The sequence below is a fragment of the Thermobia domestica genome, chromosome 11 (genome assembly GCF_964235325.1).
Source record: "Thermobia domestica chromosome 11, izTheDome1.hap1.1, whole genome shotgun sequence".
In the NCBI taxonomy this organism is placed as follows: Eukaryota; Metazoa; Arthropoda; class Insecta; order Zygentoma; family Lepismatidae; genus Thermobia; species Thermobia domestica.
Window position 1 is genome coordinate 262,056,194 of NC_137464.1, and position 25,617 is coordinate 262,081,810.

The window sequence follows — 25,617 nt, forward strand, 5'->3', positions numbered from 1 at the left end:
AAACGCAATGATGAAGTAATTCATAACCCACAAATGATTTCAGACACATTCAATTCTTATTACACAAATTTAAGTAGAATATATGACAAACACAAAAATAGCAACCAATTTGGGAAAGTTAACATAAGAAATAATCTAAATTCAATGTATATATATCCTGTAAATGTGACCGACGTAATTAAAATTATCAATCAAATGAAAAATAAATGGTCAGCAGGCTTTGATGAAGTACCGCCTGCGCTTATCAAAAAAAGTTGTAAACAGTTCTCTAGCTGAAGTTTTATGCTATTTAATAAACCTTTCTTTCCAAACAGGAGTATTTCCTGATAAAATAAAAGTTACCAAAGTTAAACCAATTTATAAAAAGGGGGATAAAGTGCATATCAGGAACTATAGACCGATTTCGATTTCTCTTATTACAACATTTGCGAAAATATTAGAATTAGCAATGAACAAACAGGTTACACTATATTTACAAAGTACTGGAACAATTTCAAAAGATCAACATGGATTTATTCAGGAAAAATCAACGAAAACCGCTATTTATTAATATCTGAATTACGTAAGCGAACTACTAGATAAAAGAAATAAGTGCATAGGATTGTTTTTAGACCTTACTAAAGCGTTTGACTTAGTGCCTCATAGAGAACTTTAGAGAAATGTGGAATAAGAGGAGTAATAAGAAACTGGTTTCGTTCATATTTGACAGATAGAATGCAGGTGGTGGAAATAACCAAGAGTAGATGGGAGAAACTCAAAAGTAACTACTTTCACATCTACTGTACAATGAATAAAATAAAATGCGGCGTACCACAAAGATCAATTCTTGGGCCATTACTGTTTTTGATATATATAAACAATCTTCCGGATAATTTAAACTTTGCAAAAGCCACATTAAAAACCTTGTCAATAAGCTTTAAATTAACAAACAACAATCTAGATAAAGGAAGTATAAAAATAGGAGAAAACGAAATAAAACTAGTTAGTTCCGTAAAATTTTTAGGTGTACATATATATCAGCAAATTTAAAATGGGATTATCATATAGAAAAATTGCGAATAGGTTAAGAAAAATGTGTTTCGCCGTACAAACCATTAAAAATACTATACACCGAAATGCAGCAAAAATATGATATTACTGATGATATAATCTATATTAAGATATGGATTAATATTTTGGGGAAATACTGTAAAAAGTAAAGATATTTTTGTTCTTCAAAAAAGAATTGTACGAATCCTAGCTGGTGTAGGACCCCGAGAGTCCTGTAGGAAATATTTTAAAGAACTAGCTATACTACCTTTACCATGTTTGTATATATATTGCTTAATAGAATTTGTAAGATCCAATATAAATGAGTACACAACAAACCGTGACGTCCATGGTTATAACACAAGAAAAAAGACTAATTTTCATCCACCAAACCATAGAACAGCAATGTACGAAAAGGGAGTAAAGTATGATGGTATTATGCTATACAATAAGTTACCAAACAAATTGAAGGTAATCAAGTGTAATGTTACATTCAAAAGAAAATTAAAAGAATACCTATTGTCACACTGCTTCTATACAATAGATGAATATAATCAGTTAGTCACAATGTAAATAGTAGTAACAAAGTAACAAGATAGGTCCATTTATATATAAGGTATGCTGTAGTATTGGTATAATGATATTTCAAATTACTATAATGTATAAATTATGTTTAACAAATGTGTCTAATATATGTACTGCTTCAATTAACCATGACGAATCCCATGTACTATCGGAAAATTATTTCCAAGTTTGTACAGAATGGAGGATAAATAAAATGAAATGAAATACCCTTACCCAGTATTGATCCACGGGCAAGTATCTGACATCATCACACTCAGTTTTTTCCATAAACCAAGAATCTTCGATAAGTGGCTCCACAAAAGAGAGTTTCCTGTCGTTCACGAAAACATCGATGTTCTTGCAATCTGCAAATACATGCTTCAATTCTTTTGCCTAATACCGTAAAAAGGATAAACGAGTAATCTCCTTTCTGAATAGTGGATGTAGACACTGCACGTACTTCAACAATGATTACGATGTTGATAATTTCTTAAGCAGTTGTGAAACTACACAAATGTAAAATCGCTTTACATTCTCCCTGAATTCCCTGTATATTGTTTGGTGTAATTATCTTTAGACAATAAGCAGGAAAGGATGAAACACAGTAAAGCCTTCATTCAACCACCCTACTGTGGAGACAAAAGGCGTTCCAACTACTCACACCTTATTTCCTTACGTTATTTTCACAAGTGGAAGTAGCAATGCCACAAAAATATAGGAGGTTTCGTTAAAATATAGGAAATATAGGAGTTTATAGGAAGAGTCGCAAATATATAGGAAAAATAGGAAATATAGGAGCATTAGAAAGCCTGCCACATGTTCTTACTTTATACGGAAGCCTAACCGCACTCTTTTTACATTAATTCAATATTCGAAATCAAGACGGAACTCGTCTTACTGATTAATGTACGTGTACCATTTATCAAGTTTTAATCAAAAGTTTCCGTGTAATTGTTCTAAATAATGAAGTCAATTCAATGTTGTAGGGTGAGCTTCCCATATATCTTGTTTTACTGATTAATATGGGAAGTATTCTGAGACACTAGGCCAAGGAGCACGAGAGCGCTATCACTTGAGAGTTTTAGTGTCCCCTAGAGAACAGGTATTTGGCATCATTCACTTCGTTATAAAGCTATACTAGTGTGAAGGGCCTATCAGGTTTGCCATAAGGACCAGACTGTGTCCCGTGATCAGGTCAAAAGTGACGTTGCGTGCTAAATCGAGTCCGGAGATTCCAAATCCAGATGTGAGATATTTCAACAGGATGTCCACACAATTTGGCGAAAAAAAAATCCTAACTTTCCATGACGGAAGTTCCAGATTTCCCTGACTACTGAATAATTTAAAAATATAGAAAAAAGAAAGAAACCCTAGCCCCTACCCTCCCCATAGTTGGCCTTGTTCTATCTCCGCTTCTGTTTCTTTCTTTTTTCAATTTTCTTTAATCTAAAAGAATGTAAATTTACAAATATATGCATTACGCCGATATTGCTTACATATTACACAAAATGTAGTTACAAACGAAAGTACGTAAGTATGCAGAGTACTTAAGATATGAAAAAAAAACTACACATTATAATATTAATTACACAGTATTATAATATTGTTTATATTAATAAAGTTGTACATGATTTTACTGATCACAAACAAAGACATTATGTAACACATACCTTTGCCGGTGCAGTTGTTAAATGCACCCCATTTAACAACTTGTTTTCCTTTCTCGCATAGTTTTCTTCTCATTTATCTGAATATCCTTCTTGTTCTCTCCGCAGTTTAATTTTCTTCTTCCTCCAGCTCCTTTAGTTGTTGCTGAATCTTCAATTTCTCTCTCCTCTTCTCCTCTCCAGCATTCATTTCTCTTTTCTTTTCCAAATACACCTGATATTGTCTCATTGAACTTCTCACTGAATTTATCATACCTCTTGTAATTATTAATCCTGATGATCCACCTATTCTAATCACAAAATCATATATGATCCGTTGAGCCACCAGAGATTCTTCTTGTAAGTTCTCAACAATGAGATTTTTGTTTATTGAAAAATCACTTTCAACAAATGCGTTTCCGTGAGAGAAGATAAAATACAGCTTCATAATAGACCATATGTTAATGAGATCTTTCTCATTTCCTAAGAGTAAGTAAAAAAAATCATCAAATCCAATACCATCTCCGTACTTGGCTATGAAATCGTTGGAATGTTCTTTAAATCTTTCAATCTGAACTTTCACTGTGAGCTGGAGATGGTATTGTTCTCGTGTTCTCAGCCACTTGTCCAGATATCCTCTTGGCACCATGCAATTCTTCTAGAACAGCGTCTACTCTGAGCAACTATGCCAGAACGCAGTTAGATGTGTTTTTTCTCGCAGAAAATTAGTTTTAACAACTATTTCAGAGAACACTGTCTCCCTCAATATCATCATTGGGAACACCATATTTTGCATCCAGTAATCCAGTAACAATAAAGAAATTAACACTATTTCATAAATTCAATAACTAAACAATGGACCTAAATCGATTTTTCCCTGACCAATCTGCCATTTCCCTGAAACATTTTTACTTTCCTGACCTTTTCCTGATTTTCCAGAATGTGGACACTCTGTTCAAGCACGTAACCTCCGCGTGGAGCGCACTGGGTAATTCGCAGAAGATGCATATACTTTATCATTATTATTGATTTTACTGAAACAACTCGACTTTTGATAATATTCTATTCACATTTACCTTACGTGCTATACATCGTTTTTAAACTCTTCATTATGTCTTTGCAATAAGCTTTTAATTAGCGATCTCCTTATTATACCTTCTGAGATATGTAGACGAATTCATATATCATTGATTTTCCATTGACTCTAATGTTAATGTTTCGTGCTTTTTGACTATGTTCCATCGATTTTAGAACAATTTGCATTTGGAATATAGACTCTAGTAGTCTCTTCTACATTTGAGCTGAATTTCAGTCATTTTCCCCAAAGTCTGTTCACATCATTGCAACCAAATAGGTCCTTTCCCTATTGTGAAAAAAAAAAAAAAAAAAAAAATTCTTTATTGATTTTTCAAGCAAATCTTTCTTAAGATTGTTTTGTGAAAATTTCACAAAGTCCAACCTCCAAATGTGTTTGGCATAACTCAGGAACCAAACACTAGTACATCATAATTTTCACACTTCTGTATAACAGATCATAGTATATCGCCGTGCCAAATTTGACCTACATCAGTTAAGTTTGGATACAACTCGTCCGATCAAACCCCAAGGTTGATACCCTATAATTTGGGGACCAAACGCCTGTACACCATATTTCGTATGTGTACTAAGCTTATCAAGATTACCACCATGCCAAGTTTGATCGATATCGGATGAACTTGTACATATATACGAGGGAGGATAAGAAACTAAGGTTACAGGGCCGATATTTTTGGAGTTCCATCTATTATAGAGGAATGAGGAGTTGTGGTAATTTTAATACATGGAGTTGGCAACTGTACAGAGCTTCAGGCACCCGCCACAAATGGCGACTCGTTTGGAAAACTGGTCTCACGAAGAAGTCTGCACAGTTATTTGGATGAAATTCACCGACAGCTGGTAAAGGTTTACAAAGAAACTGTAATGTCTCGTTAGCATGTCACAGAATGTTGTCAAAAGTTTGCCGCTGGTAGAGAAAACGTCACCGTCGAGAAGCGGAATGGCCGACCCAGCACGGCACCAACAGATTTGAACACAGCTGACGTGGTGGAGCTAATTCAAGACAACTGGAGGATCACGTTACGCTCTAAGCGACTTTCACCTGTTCCCCCACTTGATGCTGCATCTCAGAGGCCGTCGCTTCGCTTCAGACGAGGAGGTGAAATACTTCGTGACAACGTGGCTGAACACGCAAGGGCAGGATTTTACTACGAGGGAATCTTCAAACTCATCCCACGATGCAATAAATGTCTCAAACGATATGAAGGCTATGTCGAAAAGTAATCTAATGTATGTACTATCTGTTGCTGTATTGGTTGTATGAAATAATATGTACAAGTTTCACTGCAGGCTTTGTAACCTTACTTTCTGAACAGCCCTCATGCATATAATATCCTTGATTTTCAGAGAAAATCAATGGAGGAATGAAAATAGAGTAGTTGAAATGTAATTTTAATGTTAAGAAAATCTTTTCTTAGCTGCACATATGCATGTTATACCCTTTAATTCATCTAAATGAAATGCACAACCTCTTTCTACAAATAGATATAAAAAATCTGAAAATAAATTGGTATCAAGAGTTGAATAATATATCCAATAACATTACTGAAGAGAAGAAATACTATTTTAAATCAGCACAGATTTCGTTAGTCCTTTTCCATTTATGTACAACAAAGATATAAAATAGTTTCTCGCCCTCCACGGCGTCAAACAGCGTCTCGCTGCTCAGCTGGAATGTCCCACCCATAAGAAGGATCAGTAGCCACTGCCATATAGACGAGGGCTCCACGACCAGGGATGGGCTTGGAAGCTACGTAAGTGCGGCCATCTTGAGACCAATGGGAGAAGAAACCTCTGTTCTCCAATCCAGCTTTCAGCCATTCCACTGCACCTGCCTCTGGCGCCAAGTCCAGCATCCATTCTTCCTGTAACAGAAAAGGTTCTCTGCTAAATATTTGTTTCACATGGGACAATGGGTATGTTCCCATCCATTTTATAATGTAATTTTAAAATATCTACGAGGTTTCTCTAACATCTTGGGTCAAATTTATACAGAAGGTAAAGGAGTCCACTATAAATTTTTGAGGTGGGGAACCTAAGGTCGGAAACACCTATTGCAAGCGCCGCGCCATCTGAAACGAGTAAGAGCTTGCTGTAATTACTTTATTTATTCTCTCGATGTAACCTGCTTTATTAGGTATAACATTACATCTGATTGCTTAACTTTTATTACAAATAAACCACAACTTCATTTTACGTACAAACAGCTCACAATAACTAAAGTGGTGACCACCAACCTCGATACATGTAGTACAACGCTACATGAAGTTTTGCCGCACTCTCTGATATATCACTAATGCCTGTTGCGCAATCAAGCAGACAGTTAGGACCCTAGAAAGTAGGTCCTTCTGGATTTCATATACTAATAACTTGATGTGTCCCCAAAGAAAAATCGAAAGGAGTGAGATCCGGCGCGCACGTTGGCCAATGGATGGAACCTTCCCTTCCAATCCAACGATCAGGGAAGTTGGTACCCAAATGATGGGGAACATCAAGATTGAAGTGGGCAAGTGAGTTATCGTGTTGCATCCACATTTTCAGTGCATCTCGAAGGAACAGTACATACCGTTGTTGTTCATCCAAACAAGGAAGCAAGATACAAGGTTCTATTAGTTGGTCACGTAAAATTCCAGCCTATAAGCTGTAATACAGAATCGCTGCTGATGACACGACAGTATGTGGATTGTCATCACTTCACGAAGACTATTAGTGCCATCTCTTGTTGGCCTCATAGATCCACCACTCTCTCAAGTTCCTATCTACGATGAGAAATGTCTTCCAATTGGAACGGCATCTGTTCGGAAACTTTTGTCTGTACAGTCTTTCAGCTTTTCGAGCACTACAATCTGCTTCACTGTACATTTAATGCATGTCTGCAAGCTCGTGTGGAGCGTAATTCTCCATTTTCGTTTACTAGGAGTGTACTTAACACGCAAAACAAATGTCACTGTGGAAACACAATTCGATCGTATATATTTAAACCAGCTAGCGCCACCAAACGTTGGGAAACAGCTGTTTCTTGTATGAAAAATTAAGCAATCAGATGTAATAAATAATTCGATAATGTGATGCAAAATAAAGCAACTTACATATAGAATAATTACTGCAGTTTGTACTTGTTCAAGATGGCGTGGTGCTCGAAAAACAGGCGTTTCCGACCTATCTTATTAGACCTCTCTATCACCTGTACATATAATTGACTCAAGAGGTTAGAAACACCCTGTGTGTTTGACAGTTCGGAAATAGATATCCCAGCATTTAACTAGCTGCTAACTAACTAACTTTGTACTTTGATATCCCTACAATCTTAGATTTACTTATACTTTACTTCAGTGCTTAGAGTTTGAACGTTTCAGAACTACCGAATTGTTTTGTTTTGTTCACCGCTTGTAAATCGAGAGCAGAAAGACTAACGAAGTCACAATTTTGTATAACAAAGGACATTAATAAGGGAAAAACAATTTTGATTGTATAGAAAAACGTCTTCATTTTGCTTCACAAAAAAATCTCCACTTATTTATGGGACATTCCATGTGAAATCAACCAAGAAATGGCAAAATCTGACCTGACGATCTTAGATTTTTGTAAAAATTGGTACACAGCTTTATTACAGTGGGAGATGAAAAAAATCCCAAATATTACCTCTCTCCTCCTGAAAGGTCCCAATACAGAGTGTTCAAAAATGCCAAAAAACGACATTTTTTCAGTTGCAGTGATTATTAAAAATTGTTATAAAATGGTTAATATGTGCACTAGAGACGTGGAACAAATACCATTGGAAAGCTTAAAGATTGTTCTACAAGTTGTACTATATTGAAAAAACCTGTAAAATAAAAAATAACACTTCAAAAATTCAAACTAAGATTTGAATTTTGAATTTCGCATAGAAATGTCCCTTTGAATTTGTTCAAAATTGTCCAGATTGTAGTCTCATATGTGTACTAAAACATCACACAGTTGCATTTTGGGCACTCAATGGGATCCGATTCAAAATTCAACGTAAACCAAGCATTGCACGATATTGACCATGTGAATATCTGGGTTCAGATCGATAACCATTTGCCTGGTGCTATTTACCTGCAGCATCAAAGGAACTTATATTCAATTTCATTTGTTTCTTGATGTATTCATTTGAATTTACACAATTATCCACCTTTTGAGTAATTTAGAGAGGTATTACGTTTACAGTACTTAATACAGGTCATTATTCTTGTTAGTCAGTATGGATGTTTCTAAATTTATGTTGGCTACACTGATACATGTTATTTTCATTCCTTTGTTTCATGATTGCTATTACAGAACATATTATGAAAGGGAGGGATATACTTTCCTCCCTTTCACAATATTTATGTTAAATGTGTTATGAAACACAGTGACACTGCTCACAATTATTTCACACACTTTCAGCACAAACAATTAGTCAATAAATTCTTTTTCCTATTTCAATTATCCACTTCCACATATCTGTGACAGTTTATATACTTCCAACAATAGATATAAACAGCAATAAACAGGCATATCGCTTTCTGTATTTTTGGACAAGTCATTACAATGGACAAGTTGTCCCCCTTGGGTTTACTTACGTTCCGGAACGTAGCAATACATGATAAGAAAAAAAAATCTAAGAAATTAAAATGTTTAGTTTATCACTTTAGGTATCCAACATACAGATGTGAGCTTAACACTAAGAACATATGAATGGCATTACTTCAATGCGCCCAAGTTTTAGGATTGGTAGAGGCAAACTTACAGATTAATAATTGAAACTTCTTCAAACTTGGTAGTATAGCCTTTGCTGCGATTTCTATCTTATAGAAACTATAAGAACATAAGTGCTGACAGCCAATAAAAGTTTACATCTACAATGTATATATATAACAACGTTCTATAACCTTACTTTAATCTTTCATTCATCCTTCCGATGCTTAACAAGAATATTATATGATATAGATACATTCAATCATCATATTATTTCTTCTGTCTCCAACACATACAATACGACAATAACATTACATAGAATTCAACACTTATACCACTTGTTACTTTCTTCTACTACTAGGGCCGCGGTGGCTCAGTGGTAGAGCGTTCACCTCTGGTGCTTGGGGTCCCGGGTTCGATCCCAGCCCCCGCCAAGTGAACTTTGTGGTGGACAAACACCGTGTGCGTGGGTTTTCTCGGGGTTCTCCCATTTCCTCCCACTTTCTTCATTCCACCATTTCATTCATTATTCATCATCACCGTCTCCTTTAGCCTAACCGGCATAACCGTGGGATGTCAAAGATTTCATTTCATTTTTTAATTCTACTACTGGCACCATTATGAAACTTCAACACCTTTCTATGCCAATCAAACTATCTCTACATTACCTAATGCATGTGTTTTGACAAAATAAGGTCTTGTGGAAAAATTAGGCAGGATTCCTACTGATCTGGAGAAATCTATTTACCTGATTTCTCCCTGACCTTTGACAGGAAATTCCCTGATTTTCATGACAGGTGTTGGATGACGTTGACATATAAATAAGGAATAAACAACGGTGAACATTTATGTATGAGAACATTTATTCTATACAGACAAATAATAATCAATTGCGCATACTTACATCCCACTTACCTCCCATAAAAATCTGAACAACGTCCCATACTGTGATTAATATCTACCCACAAACGTCTGACAATCAATCACTCTGGAGATACGATACTTCTTATACATTCATTTAATAATGACAAGGCTCTTTTAAAATACCCATATCCAGTTTCAATAAAGATATGTTACTTATCTAATACTGCAATTATTATACAGGGTGGTACATATGTCACGCATAGGTTTTAGTGCCTCATATTTTGTTTGGTAAGTTATTAATGGAAGTTTTTCTTTTTCAGGATTGTAAAGGAATCCTGGGAGATTCATCATGGAGAGATTGAGTCCTGAACAAAGCACGAAACTGATTGAACTGTATTTTGAAAATCAAAGATCAATCATACTCACCCAGGGAGCATACTGTCGGCACTTCAATGTCCGCCTGACTTAACTGCTCCAGATTATTTCCTTTGGGAATATCTCAAAGAACATGTATATGTCAACAAACCAACAACCATCGAGCAACTCAAAAACAACATAAAGGCAGAGATCCGTGCGTTACAGCCAGCAATTCTTAGTAAAGTTATGGACAATGTACTGAAAAGAGCCAACCTTTGTGAGGCTGCAAATGGCGGACATTTGAAGGACATAATGTTTCACACATAGTTTTTTCAAATCTCCCAAGTATGTACTTCTTTCCTGTGACAAGAATAATTACTTGCATTTACAAACTCAAACGTTATACACTGTTTTAACCCATGCGTGACATATGTGCCACCCTGTATTACCTACGAACATCTGACACTGAAACACACACTATATATGAGACATCTCATACATTCATTAATGAAGTAACAAGACTACACTAAAATATCCACATTTTGTTTCAAATAGGTATTATAATGATTGGCTAAACTAAAATTGGTGTATAATTAATGTTAGAAAAAATATATTTTATAAAATTTCCCAGACTTTCCCTGATTTCCAGTCTTTTTACCTGAGTCTTCCCTGACCAGTAGGAACCCTGTAAGATTAACATTTTTATTGTATTACTTTGTATATATATACAAAGTAATACAGTAAAATTCACGCAAGATTTGAATTTTGCGCCATTTGTGAGGTCAGGTTTCGCCAACGAAAATGAAGACAGCGTGACAGCTGACAGTCCAGGGTTATTAAAAATGGAATGCTACACGAAAGAACAACGCGTTTTCATTGCTGAGTAATATTTTAAAAATAACGAACGTATAGAGCTGAAGTTCACAATTTCTGTACAAAATATGTTCAGAATAGTGATTCAACTTCATCAAGTAGTTCATAAGAGTGTTGCTGAGAGTCCATGAACATCAATTCGGCAACCTGATCAAGAATTGATCATTTCGAGAAGCTCTCTACAGCGTATTCTCTCGAAATATTTGCATCTTAATGCATACAAAGTTCACTTAACTTAAGAACTGAAGCCTGCTGAGCACGCACAATGAAAAGAGTTCGTTGAACAGATTCTGGAACAACAAGTGGATGCTGATTTTGCCAGTGCGTATGTGGCAGCAAAGCCATGGAGGCCATTTGCCCGATATGCTATTCCATACATAACCCTATACTGTATACTTTATGAATCAATAAAAAACTTACAATTTTTAATTTTAAATATTTTACACATAAGGAATGGATTAATAGAAAATATGAAAAAACCTAACTGCATACCACAGCATCTTGTGGGGGCTCTTCAAGTTGATCTGATGGAGGCTCTTGGGCGAAAATTCCCATCAGACTACCAACACGCAGAACACTTAGAAAGAACTTGAAATATCGGTTGCGGTTCTTTTTCACTGTGAAGTCATCCGAATCCATTGCACACAACTTTCTAATCCAATTACAAGCAATTCTTCTATCTGAAAATATAAAATAATACAAATGAGCTTCATATTTCATTTTGTAAACATTAGTTGTTCTCATTAAGAACCTATTTAGCATCACAAGGAATTTACTTCTTTCTTCTAAACCTTTCTAGGTTATAACTTTGTTTTGAGGCAGAAACTTAGAACAAGTCTTCTATAAAGGTAACCAAGAAAGTTATGTCGCTTTTTCACCCATCACTTTCGAACATCGATATGTCACCTAAGACGTATCTGGAAGATCAAAAATAGTCCCCATCAGCATCGAAGACCTTCTACCAACGTTCTGGAAGGCCATCGATTCCATCGCGGTAGAACTTGGTGGGTCGTGAAGCAAATAAAGTATCAAGTGCATTTTGGACCTCTACTAGGGATTTGACCTGGCATCCTCTAAGCTGATTGTCCAAGAAACACAACAGATAAAAATCGGACGGTGTGATGCCCGGGGAGTATGGCGGATGCAATAGTGTTTCCCATCCAAAACATAGATTGGTGTCCCGAGTCATCCTAGTCACGTGGGGCTTAACAATGACCTGTAACAGCAGGCCCCTTTGCGATTCAGAAGTGCTGGCTCCAGAGTTTTGGGTTTTTCTTGAACATGGCTCAACTGCTGACAGTACATAGTTGCATTGATGCTCTGACCAACTGGCAGCAGTTTCCGATGCACGATGCCACAAGCAGTCCACCAAACACACAGGACCTTCTTCTGGTGCAGTGCTGGTTTCGGCTGTGTTGGAACCGGATCATGGGATGCTAATCAATGTGATGACGACGCCGTGGAGCTTCCAATTCTCATCGTATGTCAACACCTTGTCCAGAATTGGCTCCTTCCTCAGACGAGACAGCAAAGAAACACAGGTGTCTGCTCGCGTTGCCTTCTGGCCCGGAATCAAATCATGTGGGGCACATCGACCCAACTTGTAGTGCTTTCCAAGTTGATGAAAGTGCTGCCGAATGGTTTCTCCACTCACACTGAATTGTAGTTTCATTTCCTCACATGTCTGGCCACTGTTCGCCTCAATTGCTGCCTGATCTTCATTTTGTACATGTGTTAGTCTTCCGGCACGTGGTGTGTCTTCGAATGTTTCGTCACCGTCCTTAAACTTGTTAAACCACTGCTGCTCTGTTCACGAAGACACGACACCCTCACCAAAGGCCTGGCATATCTTCCGCCCCGCTGCAGCGGCGTTTGATCCCAGTTTGAACTCATACAGCATACACGCCCTTATGACGCTCTGTGGAGGTCCCATGTTCACTCTGTCTTTACGCAAGTTCACGGTGTAACTGAACTGCCACAACCAGGTAGTATGTTGGATATACCCGCACCAAAACTGCCCTTCGCCTTATTTCCATTCACATTCAACTCACGGTGTGAGGGCCAATGGAACACAGATCTCCACAGAAAGTGACAGAACTTTCTTGGTTACCTTTATACATTACTAAATTTGTAAGGAAGTAGAATTATAATAGATAAAAATTATAATTATAGCATATGCTGCAACGAAGATGGCACAGACAGGAGTCTGAATCTGTATGTTAAAGAGTAGTAGATTAAATTACGTATCTTAATAATTTACAATAATTGTCAGTAACAGCACTAAATACATTCTAGTTAAACTAATATTTTATAAGGAATCAATGAATAAAAATGGTCTAAACTGTAAAACGTAATTGGTAGAAAAATAAATTGAGAGTTTAAAAATTCCTGAACTTGATGGGCACCATATGGCGTGAACCTCCTTCAGAAAAATGAAATGAAATGAAATCTTTGAGTTTAACGCCCCACAATTATGCCTGCTAGTCTAAGGAAGACGATGATTAAAGCAAGCATAGGCGCCGATTGGGGGGGGGAGGCAGGACACTTTTGGCCCCCCAATATTTAAAGGTAGGGTCCTCGCCGCCCCAATATAATCCAGTCAAGGAAGAATTAGGAAAGAGGGGCAATAATTTCTGCCGTAAATTTAGTCGTGCTTTTAATTCAATATTAGGAATAACCTTCTTATTCGATAGAAAACGTTCTTTTCAAAACGGTGTTTTTAATAGAGCATTAAGATTTCAACCAACTCTGGCAGCACTGATATGAAAAGTAAAGATCAATGTGGTGCGCAAAGTTGCAGTGAAGTTCCAAATTTTGACCTTGAATTTGTTTTAATGCCTTTACGAAAGTTTCACTTACGTCATGAATTTCGCAGCGGAGTAGCGGACCGAGATATGGGGCCTTCATCAAGCAGTTAATAGAAAACAGCTGAATATGATGATATATTTACTCATTGTTTGCGCCTCTCCAATATTTTATTCAAGTCGGCGTCTATGAAAGCAAGTGAATGATAATGGAAGAATTGGCGGGAATGATATAGCGGGAGGAAACGGGAGTACCCCGAGAAGACCCACGAGCACGATGTCCAGCACAAACTTACTTGGCCGGGATTCGAACCAGGAATTCCACGGACCAGGCTCTACCACTGAGCCACCGTGTCCCTACAAACCTCCTTCAGGAATCTCGCCAATAATGTAGACAGTAGAACAACGTTTGTAAAAATAAAAATGAAATAAAATTTTTAAAAAATCACGTTCATAGTTTCCAGAAGTTATTTATTTCTGTCCCAAATTTTATTTATTTCGTTAGGTCTATTTCTATAATATTTTACTTTGATTGTCCTAAACATTAATTTAATATGTCCTGTTGCGATCTATACAGGTAAGTCAAAAGTCTTTGGACACACGTGACCAAAGGACTGAAAGGGAAATGTGAAATCCGTTAATGAGAGGTGGTAACAGAGGGGAGGGAGACACAACTTGTAGGGTACATGGGAAATTCCAAATGAGAAGAGACGAATGTCGTATATCAATTAATACCGGCGTGAGTTCAGAAACTCAAAGGTGTAACTGCTTCTTTCATATCTTGTATGGTTTGCACGTTGTGACCACTAAACGTTTGAAAATCACGTAATAACGGCACGCTACAGCACCAGTGATTGCAGAATACTCGCGATGACACATATCTCCTGAATCAGAAAATGAACGATATTCCACACATACATGCTTATGAATTCCATAGGATACATGTTGGATAAATTAATTAAATTTCTTTACTTAGCATCCAGTTCAGTAATGGATTTTATTAAATGATTTCGCAACACTCTAAAATCTTCCTCGATAATCTATAAATTTAGTAACCTATAACCTGACTCATTACAGGATCTTCTACATGATGAACTGGCCTAGAATATCTAATGAGCTGTCAATCATAAGAACAAATTTACACAGAAAATTCAGAACTAATTACCACTTCCTGCATTTAAGTAACTTTTTCTTAAGAAATTATCTGCACTGGGTTTCATTAAACCAGAAGAATAGGTATTTCAATGTTCAATAAAAATCCAAGAAAAAGTATTGCTAATTTCCTGTACTTAAACCACTTATTCTTTTAAAAAGTTCTCTCCTCATAAGCCTTACTAACTAAACTAAGTAACTTTATGGCCTATGGAACTCGAAGGTTCAATGTCGCACTCACAAACGCTCCTTACTGAGTTCTATCCTTAGCCGACTGGATCCTGTTTCTACTTTGTATTTCTACTCTCTGAGATCCATTTTAATGTTGCCCTCTCATCTGCGCCTAGGTCTTCTTACTGCTCTTTTTCCGATAGGGTTTTCAGTTAAAATTTTGAAAGCGTTTCTTCTTTCTTTCTCTCTGGGTACATGACCTGGCCACTTGAGCCTCGTAGAGTTAATGACTCTAACAATGTTAGATAAGCGGTATAAAATATGCAGTTTCTTGCTATGAAGTTTCCGTCATTCCCCATTCCCGTCTCTGTGGTCTGAATATTCGCCTCAAGATTTTATTTTCAAATACTCTCAGTTCTTCTCTCACAGTAAGCGACCATGTTTCCCAACCCCACAGCACAACAAGCATAATTATCCTCCGGCTCACTAATCTAAATAAATTGTAATGTGTACTTGAATGTTGACATACTGTCTTTAGAACATGTGAAAGCCTGAAGTAGAATTAAAGGAAAGATTAAACTATATACATACTCTAACAGAAATCCACTAACCACAGTATTTCTTAAAAAGTATGTAGGAACAAGACATCAGAGTTTGTTGAAGTAATTTAATGTAAGTCGTTACTGAGCTGAATACTAAGCTAAGAAATTTAATTCACTTATTCCACACCATGAAATTCTGAACAAAATAAATGCATTACAAATTATGGGGGAAGTCAAAAACTAAAGGGACTTGAGAAAAGGTACATTTATTCTAATGATAGAAAAGGTACATTTATTCTAATGATGGAAAAGGTACATTTATTCTAATAATAGAAAAGGTGCATTTATTCCAATGATAGAAAAGATACATTTATTCTAATGATAGAAAAGGTACATTTATTCTAATGATAGAAAACTCTCACTCCAACGACTAACGCGGGAATAAAAGTGACACGTTGCATATACAACAGTACGTTGTATATTTTTACTACTTGTAAATCCTTATTTTATTTGGGCGTAAAATATTTTAAAATATGTACTAGGCTGATTATGTAATTCGAAGAAGAAAAAGAAAAATGTTAATTATAATATCGATATAAAAAGATATTCATATGTTTTATGTTTTAAATAATAGGATTTTGGAAGGTCATTGTCAGGACAACAAAAATATAAATAAATGGATTTTTATTCAGCGGAGTTTGACATTTTAATGGCTCAATAATCTTAAAAGAACCGTTCTACATAGATGTGTTGCAGACGACACTAATTCAGCGCTGAATACGAGCAGTGTTACCAAACCCTAGTGTGAGAGATGGCAAATCATTTACTTTTTGACTTTCCCTCGTATTTTATATTCCTACTAATATAAAACACGCAACAGCAAGAAAGAAATTATTTTAAGACAAGCAGGGATAACAAAATTGATGTGTGGTCTTACAATTATTCTATTATATTGTAGAGTTCAGTAAACTACCATATACATCAATGTTTCTTTCTTAAGACACAATATTTACCTTCTATGGAGTCCAGTTTTTCTATGTAATATTTAGCCAGGTCCAAATACCTCTCGAATTCAAAATCGTAGACATCCAATTCCATGCTTTCAATAGAACTGAGATATTTTTCTGGAAAAAGAACAGATGATAATTACAGGGTCAGACACAAAGAATTATGAATTCTCAGTAGGATGATTGGTTGGGAGTTCAAGTATCGTTTCAGTACCGAGCTATATGAGGTCGAACATTGTGTCCGACGATAAATAAAATCCGAAATAGCACGACGAGAAAACAAATCCAGGTCTTCCATTGATACGGCAGAAACGTTAACCGTCTATCCACGAGGAAACCGAAAACCTTCAGTGGCAAAAATATTTTAAAGTAAGTGACTACAAGCAACGGAGTAATGTGTACTACATTACTAGCGTGATAACCCTATTAAACCAAGAAGTCTGGTGTTCGTAGGACTGAAGCAGTGGATACTGCAAACTCGTTAGAATGATATTACTTTCGAGCTATTGGCAAATGCACTTGAACGTAATTGTAACTTTATTATATTTGCACAAATAGATTTGAACTGACTAGTAAAAATATAAAATAAGTTTATGGGAAGAAGACAAGCGATTCCTTCAAACGAGTTGCTAATTCGGAAGTTAAATACGGCAGCATTGAAATCCTTACTAGTACTTACAGTAATTTCTCGACTTACGTAAGGAATGCATTTCGTAAACTTTTAACTTGAGATTTAGATGTAAATCGGATTTGTAACTTTGCTTAAGTGTAACTTTATAAGAAGCTGAAATTATTATTATTATTATTATTATTATTACATATATGATCATGTATTACTTACACAATATGTATATTATAAACGAAATACTATGCAAGAGTATTTAATGGATCTAAACTACAAAAGTTTGTAAATATATAATTATATTAATGTAGTATTTGACAAACAGCTATATTTTAACTTTCGATTTTTATTACGTAAGTGCAAATTGACGTCAGTCACGTATTACGTACGTCGAGGGTTAGGTACTATGGTGCTGTGAACGTAGGAAGTAAAAATGAAAATCAATTTTTTAATTTTATCGACATCTTTATGTTTATTTCACGCACGTGGATTTCTTAGGTTATTATTATTATTATTATTTTTATATCAGCTTGTTAAATTGTTCAGACAAGGCGGAGAAGAATAGTGTTATGTCTACATATGTAAATTATATTGTTTGTCGCCACTGTATAACTTGCGTGTCATGTAAAACTGTGTATGCAGCAAATTGTAACAAACCGTAAGTCCTGGTTACTTACACTAAAGAACGTATTTATCCTCAAACTGACATAATTCTGCACACGTCGAAATTTTAAATTTGGAACACCACAGGTAGTACTTTTCCACGTTTCAATACTGCTCTTCCGTGGTGTATAAACTGAGGACTTCTTAGTTTTATTCAATTTGGTCTCTAGTATTATCACCCGTAACTAGCAGACCAACACGTTAACCTTTCAGAGATAAACAGCCGAGTCCGTAACGCTAACTCTGAACTGAACCTTTCTTATGAAAAATAACATTCTCAGTTATCATCTATCTTAATCCTCTGTTGCACTGGATAAGTAGTGAATCCAGTGGACTTCCCGTCTAGCCTCATTCATCGGTCTACACGGACGAGCCGTTTTCAGGTTCATAAGAAGGAAGTCTTCTACATCATCAGCAGGTTAGTGAGAGAGAAATGTGTTCCTTGCATACACAAATTCACTACATTACATTAATAAGTGGGCTCTCTCGTTGCTATATATATGCCATCGACGTTGGAGCAGGAAGCCCGTTTTGAGATCCCGATGGGAGTTCATACGATTGGGATTGGACGTTAAACTATTTTAAGTCTACGATTCAAGCAGCTTCGGTCCTGATAAGGGACATTAAACTCTACACAACAAATAAATGGTTTTAGAAAATGTATAGCGATCTCTATTTGAGATGCTGGTCGATATCAATACACATAGTTTTTAAGTGTAAAGAACCAACATGAAAACCATTAAAAAATATTCACTCCCATTTCTTGAACTAATTCAAGTTATGCTGCAATCATTACTGGAACATTTATTTATAAAATATGAACAAAATTCACAGAAAAGTCACCTTTCAACAGTAAACTATCCTTTGTGGATTTTTTTTCAGGAGGAATGGCATATGCCACATTATGAAATATGAACAAACTTGCGTGTGTCGTATTAGAGAAAATTATCCTAAAAAAAAAAGAAAAGAAAAAGAAAGAAAGAAAAAAGAGTAAACTACCCTTGCGAGATTTTCCATGAAAAACAATTTATACTGCATTGTAGTGTTAGTAATTATATATATATCGTTGCTCAAAAGTAATAATAAATAGACAAATGTATAACTTTGCTTTTGTTTCAGAAGTTCTTTGTAAGCACTCTGATTCGTAACTAAGTACTCATGAATGCCTTAAAAATTACTTTTAAAAAATAGTATAAGAACGAATAATTATGAAACTACGTGAGATTCTCTAATCGTTATGTAACCTAACAGTCTTACCGATATGAAAAATAAAGGATTTAAACACACACGAACAGCAAAACCATATTCAAAGTATAAAATTCAGAACCTAATTTTACCTACTTAATAAAAAGAATCGCTACATACAATGTGATTGTCATAGTGCTTAACAATACATTATTAATAATCTTCACTACAAATAATGATGGATAAACCATCATGTTCTAAATTAAAAGACACGTGAAAATAAATGAGCACACATATAGATGAACTGAACACTTCCAAAGACCCTCGAGGGATCAAAAGTAGTCAAATAAATCTGGTGTTAAACACTTACTTTTAATCCTAAACTATATATATATATTGGGGGTGGGGTGGGGGATGTTAATGTTGGATTTTTAAATTTGTATAAGTCTAAGATTCTTAGCTTTCTATCTTTTTATAAAAACAATAGTATGTAAACAGGTATCAAAAAGAAGCATTACGTATTTTCTTCTGACAATAAATAAATAAAATACGGTAAAATAAAATACTTCAGAAACCTCTTCCTTATTCTAATTTGTACGATTCACGAATTTTTATACAATAGCTGAGATCATGTTGAATCTGTAACTTAATATTAGCGCAAAGACACACGATAATGGACGCATGACAAAACCAAAAGGCAAACAGATTAATAAATATATATTTTAATGATAAATGCTAACCTAGTTGTCCATGTAGCATAGTTTTCAAGTTTGCATTTAATTATTTAGCGACACACAACTATTAATGACCAAAACATTAATTTTTGACCCAAAAAAGAAGTACATCCTACTAGGTAATAAGATCAAGTGAAGCATTCGGGAAAATTGCATGGCAGGCCAGCAATTTCTCATCATGTTTCAACTGGAAACACATTATAACAAAATTCCTAGCTATAAGAATTACGAATACAAGATAATTACTAAACCAAAACCATAGAGCAATAATAATAATGGATTTCTGAATATATTATAATATATACTAGGTGACTGGTTATTCGATGCATTCCTAGCATGTGGATTATCTACAAGTACTTTGGAAACTTTTCACTTATATGAACCAAGAGTCATAAATCAATAGTTTCTGAGTAATCTGCATGTGTGTGATTTCTTTGAAATTTGCCGGCTAACGAGGGGTGCGAGAGAAAGTTTTACCCTGACCCACTTGCAAAGATCGTAGAGCGATGAAATTTTACATGTGTAATCCTGCATACCTATGTAGGTCATATGGTAATGTACAGCTCGTAACTCTGCACCGTTGCTGTGTTATACGTCCGAACGTGAAGTAAGGTGTAGTGGTCCAAAATCTATTACTGCATCTCAGAAAGCAACGTGTCAACACCGCAGAAGTACTTGCTCTTATGAAATGACTGCATGGTTGGGAAGAAGTGGAACGAAGATGGTGCGCGGTAAAGAGAAAACGCGAACTATGACGGATTTCATAGCCAGAATCGTGCATCTCTCTGGGCAACATTCGAGCAGAGAACGGGTGCGTTGTTTTCTTGGAGGCAGACACCTTTTGTCAGCATGCCACACTTTGGGATTTCACAGAATCCCACAACGCACACAGTAGTGAAGCATAATATATCCTGATAATTGCAGTGCCCTTTGCCTGGAAAGCAAGTAATAATACCCTATGCTGATCCCAAATGAACGTGATCATCACTTTGGTTGCTCAATGTTAAACACGGACTACCTGCCGGTGGTGGTACATCGGCAGCTGTCATTGGTTTGACTAGGTTTTCCCTGGTTTTCTTCACTCCCACCAGGCGAAGTCCGGGATGGTACTTTCTAGAAGGCCGGGGCCATTCCTTCCTAAATCCTAGACCCACTTAAAAGACTGATGTGACCCCGGAGTTGGAAGTCTGAACTCCTCCTTGAGTCACTCTCTTGCATAAATACACAAATAAATAAAGAAATAGCAATCGAATACAACGACGTACAACTACCAAAGGAAGTCCGTGTTCAACTTTGAGCAACCAAAATGATGATCACGTTTATTTGGGATCAGCATGGCGTATTACTACTTGCTTTCCAAACAAAGGGTACCACAATTACCAGGATATACTATGTCTCACTGCTGTGTGCGTTGTGGGATTCTGTGAAATCCCAGAGTGTGGCATGCTGACAAAAGGTGTCCGCCTCCTAGGAAACAACGCACCCGTTCACTGCTCGAATGTTGACCAGACAGATGCAAGACTTTGGGTATGAAATCCGTCATAGTTCGCGTTTTCTCTTTACAGCACACCATCTTTGTTCCACTTCTTCCCAACCATGCAGTCATTTCCTAAGGGCAAGTGCTTCTGCGATGTTGCCACGTTGCTTTCTGAGATGCAGTAATAGATTTTGGACCACTACACTTTACTTCACGTTCGGACATATAACACAGCAACATTACCATATGACCTACGTAAGTATGCAGGATTACACAGCGCTCTACGATGTGTAGAACTGGGTCAGGCTAAAACTTTCTCGCGCACCTCTCGTTAGCCGGAAAATTTCAAAGAAATCACACACACGCAAATTACTCAGAAACTATTAATTTGCGATCCCCGGTTCATATAAGTGAAAATGTTCCAACATACTTGTAGAATATCCTCTTGCAAGGAATTGCATCGAATTACCAGTCACCCTGTAGTATATACCATGTAAGTCAAAATGACGTTCCCGATTTCGTTAATTTATTATTCGAACAGTAATGAGCTACCCTTGCCAATATATATATAAAAAAATTCCAGTATATCATCAAAAAGGTTTTTCTCTTTCTATTGCAGAGGCGTAGTTATGTAGACGTCCACCAGGATGCAGTTTAGTCGAACAATATGCCTTCTACAGGGCCACAGAGCGTTCTGTGTGCTTGGTTTTTATGCGACTAAGTCTGTTGTGGAAGTCCAATGGCATTTCTGTAAAAAAAATTAGGATATTTGTGCCACCACTTGCAACAACTATGGTTGGATTGCGTGAGCGCATCACTGCAGCTGTGGCCGATATCGTCCCTGTCATGCTAGGAGGAGTTCGGGAGGACTCTATTATATAGACTATCATAGACATTTATTATAGACTAGATGTGTGTCGTGTAACTCGTGGATTACATACGTGTTATTAAAAACAAAAAAAATAATCACTGAAATCGGGCACATCATTTTGACTCACATTGTATAATAAAATGCATAAATGAACAGATACTTTTCTTATAATGCTCAGAGATGTACTTACATTACTTACATTTTAGTAATCACGAAGTTGGATATTTGTATTCAAAGTTTCCATAGAAATTCCCATACTTCGTTGAGAAATGTGGAAAGAAATCAATCAATCAACAGAATCAAACGCAGCAGTTACGGATTGATGTCTCTTTTCAAGTCTCATTTTCTCTAACAACTGTCACACTCTCTACACTCAGTTGAGCATATGATAAATACATTCTCTAATGGACTATCATACAAACATGTCATTTTTCTCCATTCCTCCATCGCTTGTAACAATGTCTACAGAATCAATGCAAGTCGTAAGGTGAGAAGAAAGACTGGTTGTGTCTAACAAGAATACGTGGTCCGTAGTTATGAATGCTACAGGTTCAACTGGATCGTTGCTGTTAACTTTCTGTGAATTATGCACTCGACGCATATGATTTAAATAAACGTGACGCACCGAAAAGCTTTTACCACAATGAGAGCAAACATGTACTTTAGTGCCATTATGTCGCCTTCTGTGTCTGTTCAAAGTATTTGCACTAGCAAACTGCTTACCGCATTCTTTGCAGATAAAGGAACGTTCTGCAGAATGATAACTCAAGTGTTCTGTTAAATAATTCTTAGATACAAAGCCTTTCTCACATATGTCGCACGTAAAAGGACGTTCTTGCGTATGTTTCTGCATTTTATGTTGAGTATAATTTCGTTTTGTATTAAATCCTATGCCACAGTCTTCACACATCCATGGCTTTTGTTGTTCGTGTATTACTTGGTGCTTCTTCAAATTGCCCCGTGAGCTTAACACTTTTCCACATGTTGCACAAGTATGAGGGTCTTTGCTAGTTAATCCTGATTTCTTTTTGCGTTTCACTTTTCTTTCCTCTTTAGACGACTTTTGTACAGCTTCACAATTTTCTACATCATTATTTGATGTCTCACAAGATGATTCATTCTGTTGGATTCCTTTTTCAATGTCGCTGTTCTCTTCAACTTTTACTTTGCCAGTGGAGAACGTCTTCTGTACATTGCCACTGCGACTACGATTCAAACCATCCATGTTCACTTCGCGGTTTCTGCAGCCACTCCCAGAAGACTTCACTCTGAACTGAAGATCAGTAAGCGTAGATGCTAGTTCCTGACTACTGTGGGTGACGTAATGCTTTTCTAGACACTCGCGAGAGCGAAGCATTGTACGACATATCAGACAAGGAAATTTGTTACTTTTATTGTCAACAGTTTTATCCTTACAGACGTTCAACTGTTCCGTTCTATTATCGTTCACTGGGTCTGTGGCGATTTTTCGAACTGAATGATGTCTTCTTGACTTTTGCTCATTTTCTTTTGACTTCACACATTCATTTTTGTAGTTTTTCTTTAACAAGGTCTTGTTATTAATGGTTGTTTTCGTAACAGCATCTGTTTCCATTTCCAATCCCACTTCCATGTTAATTAGTTCTTCGACATTCTTTTCATTTACTGAAGAAACAATGGCGAAGATGTTACAATCGTTTACAAATAAAGATGGTAAATGTTAGTTCGGGATCCTAGACGATTCACAAAATTGATCTGTAAAGAAATACAACATAATTTAATTAAAACTACGTTTTCCATTATTCACAACACATCACATGTTAAAATTTAATCTATATTTGAGAACATATTTGTATGTAACACTGCAGATAAAAATCACTACACGTCATTTGATACAACTTGTCCCTTCTGACGGTCGCTTTCCTGTTTTTTTTCTTCCTGCACGTGGTCATAATAATCAGATAAGAAGAACTGTTTCTATAGCAACAGCACGTTCAGCCAATTATAGTGGCTCATTTCTCTCGCTCTGCAATGGTAAACAATCCACCCTTTCCACATGCTGCCAATTTGAATATAAATAAATTGGCACATTGTTTTAGTCGAACGTCAACTTGAGTACTGGACCTGCTGGTTATTGAGAGGATTCTTTTTAGTTCTCTTTTGTTTCATTTAATTTTATAAAAGTGAGATTTACTTGCAGTGAATTATTTCGTGTTTCAATACCCGACGCAAAAGCTGGCCACGCAGCATTGAGCACTACGTGTGTGCAGCGAGCGGTCAGAAAACACAAGTAGTATCAATTGCAGTATAGTACGGTTCTATGGCACACGTTAAGTTAACTTATGTAATTTTGTGACAAATAAGCTATTTTGTCGATTAATTACTAATTGAGCCGATCAGATGCCTATCTACTAACTGAAAAAAAAAAAAAAATCAAAGGCATAAAATCTGCGTATAGTTTCGAGTCTCTCTTCATTTCTTCCTCGGCACATTTGAAGAGAGTTGAGTTGACTTTAAGTTTAACGTTCCGTTCATCAGCGAGGCTATATAAGACGTGGACCTACTGAATAACGTGGAATTCAAACCACATGAGCTCCCACCGGGAATCGAACCCGTCTCTCCCACGCCAAAGGCGCGTACGCTAATCGCTTAGCCACAAAGGAGCTCAGGCACATTTGAAGAGAATTTGTTGCTACATAAAACAGATATATAGAAACCTTGTCAGTTTTGAAGCAGAGCTTCTTAACCTTTAGAAAGGTTATATTGGGTTCCAACCAATTTGTATATTTACAAATTAAAATTTAAGCAGCATCTATGTAGCAGCAAGGTTTCTTCAAATGTATCAAAGAAGAGGTGAGGACTGCCAGATTTAATGTCTTTTGGTTTTAAGGTACGCGAATTTTATTTACGGTTAGCTAGCTTATCGGCTACCATGGAACCAGTAAGGTTGATAAGATTCTAGTTCCATTTAACGTTTTTCTTCTTTCAAGTTCACATTTTTTAAAATCAAACTTGACAATATATATTTTAAGGGTTAGCAATGAATCCCATACTGAAGTAAGAAACAGGAGCATGTAAATTTAGAAATCGATGTTCAAGGATGAAGAACCGCTTTTCCTCGAAATATTATTATTATTATGTATTCTGACTTTCGGCTTGTCCTCTGGAAATGTTCCTTCCACGTTTCTGGATCTTCATCTTCCTCTTTTAACTCCCAATATTTTCTTCTATTTTTCAAATCATCGATCAGTTGTGTTCTTCTTCTTCCTATTCCTCGCTTTCCT

General features: G+C 36.3%; 2 protein-coding genes across 4 annotated transcripts in view; both read right to left on the minus strand.

Moving 5' to 3' along the window:
* Positions 1-5,705: 5,705 nt before the first annotated feature.
* On the minus strand, positions 5,706-22,691 carry LOC145665019 (uncharacterized). 3 transcript variants are annotated; one of them, XM_081732216.1, is made up of 4 exons: positions 22,554-22,691; positions 16,809-16,919; positions 11,619-11,806; positions 5,706-6,199 (listed from the first exon to the last, which is right to left on the minus strand). In XM_081732216.1, the coding sequence occupies exons 2-4, from the start codon at positions 16,891-16,893 to the stop codon at positions 5,981-5,983; spliced, it is 492 nt and encodes a 163-aa protein (XP_081588342.1). In that variant the 5' UTR covers positions 16,894-16,919; positions 22,554-22,691; the 3' UTR covers positions 5,706-5,980. The 3 variants fall into 3 exon arrangements, with proteins under 3 accessions (XP_081588342.1, XP_081588344.1, XP_081588343.1); XM_081732218.1 differs by having other exon boundaries at positions 22,545-22,681; XM_081732217.1 differs by lacking the exon at positions 22,554-22,691 and adding an exon at positions 19,345-19,475.
* The window catches only part of LOC145665016 (uncharacterized), a 28,124-nt gene continuing 25,060 nt past the window's right edge, over positions 22,554-25,617 (minus strand). The window contains exon 2 of the mRNA XM_081732214.1: positions 22,554-24,088. Coding sequence (XP_081588340.1) covers positions 22,767-23,966 — 1,200 coding nt within the window. The 5' untranslated portion in view covers positions 23,967-24,088 and the 3' untranslated portion in view covers positions 22,554-22,766. The remainder of the gene's footprint in view (positions 24,089-25,617) is intronic.

Coding starts and splice junctions, on each gene's coding strand:
- LOC145665019 (XM_081732216.1), bottom strand. CDS start 16,893: ATGGAATTGGATGTCTACGATTTTGAATTCGAGAGGTATTTGGACCTG. Junction 11,807..16,808: donor AAAACTGGACTCCATAGAAG/GTAAATATTGTG, acceptor TTATATTTTCAG/ATAGAAGAATTGCTTGTAAT. Junction 6,200..11,618: donor AGCCCCCACAAGATGCTGTG/GTATGCAGTTAG, acceptor TTTCTGTTACAG/GAAGAATGGATGCTGGACTT.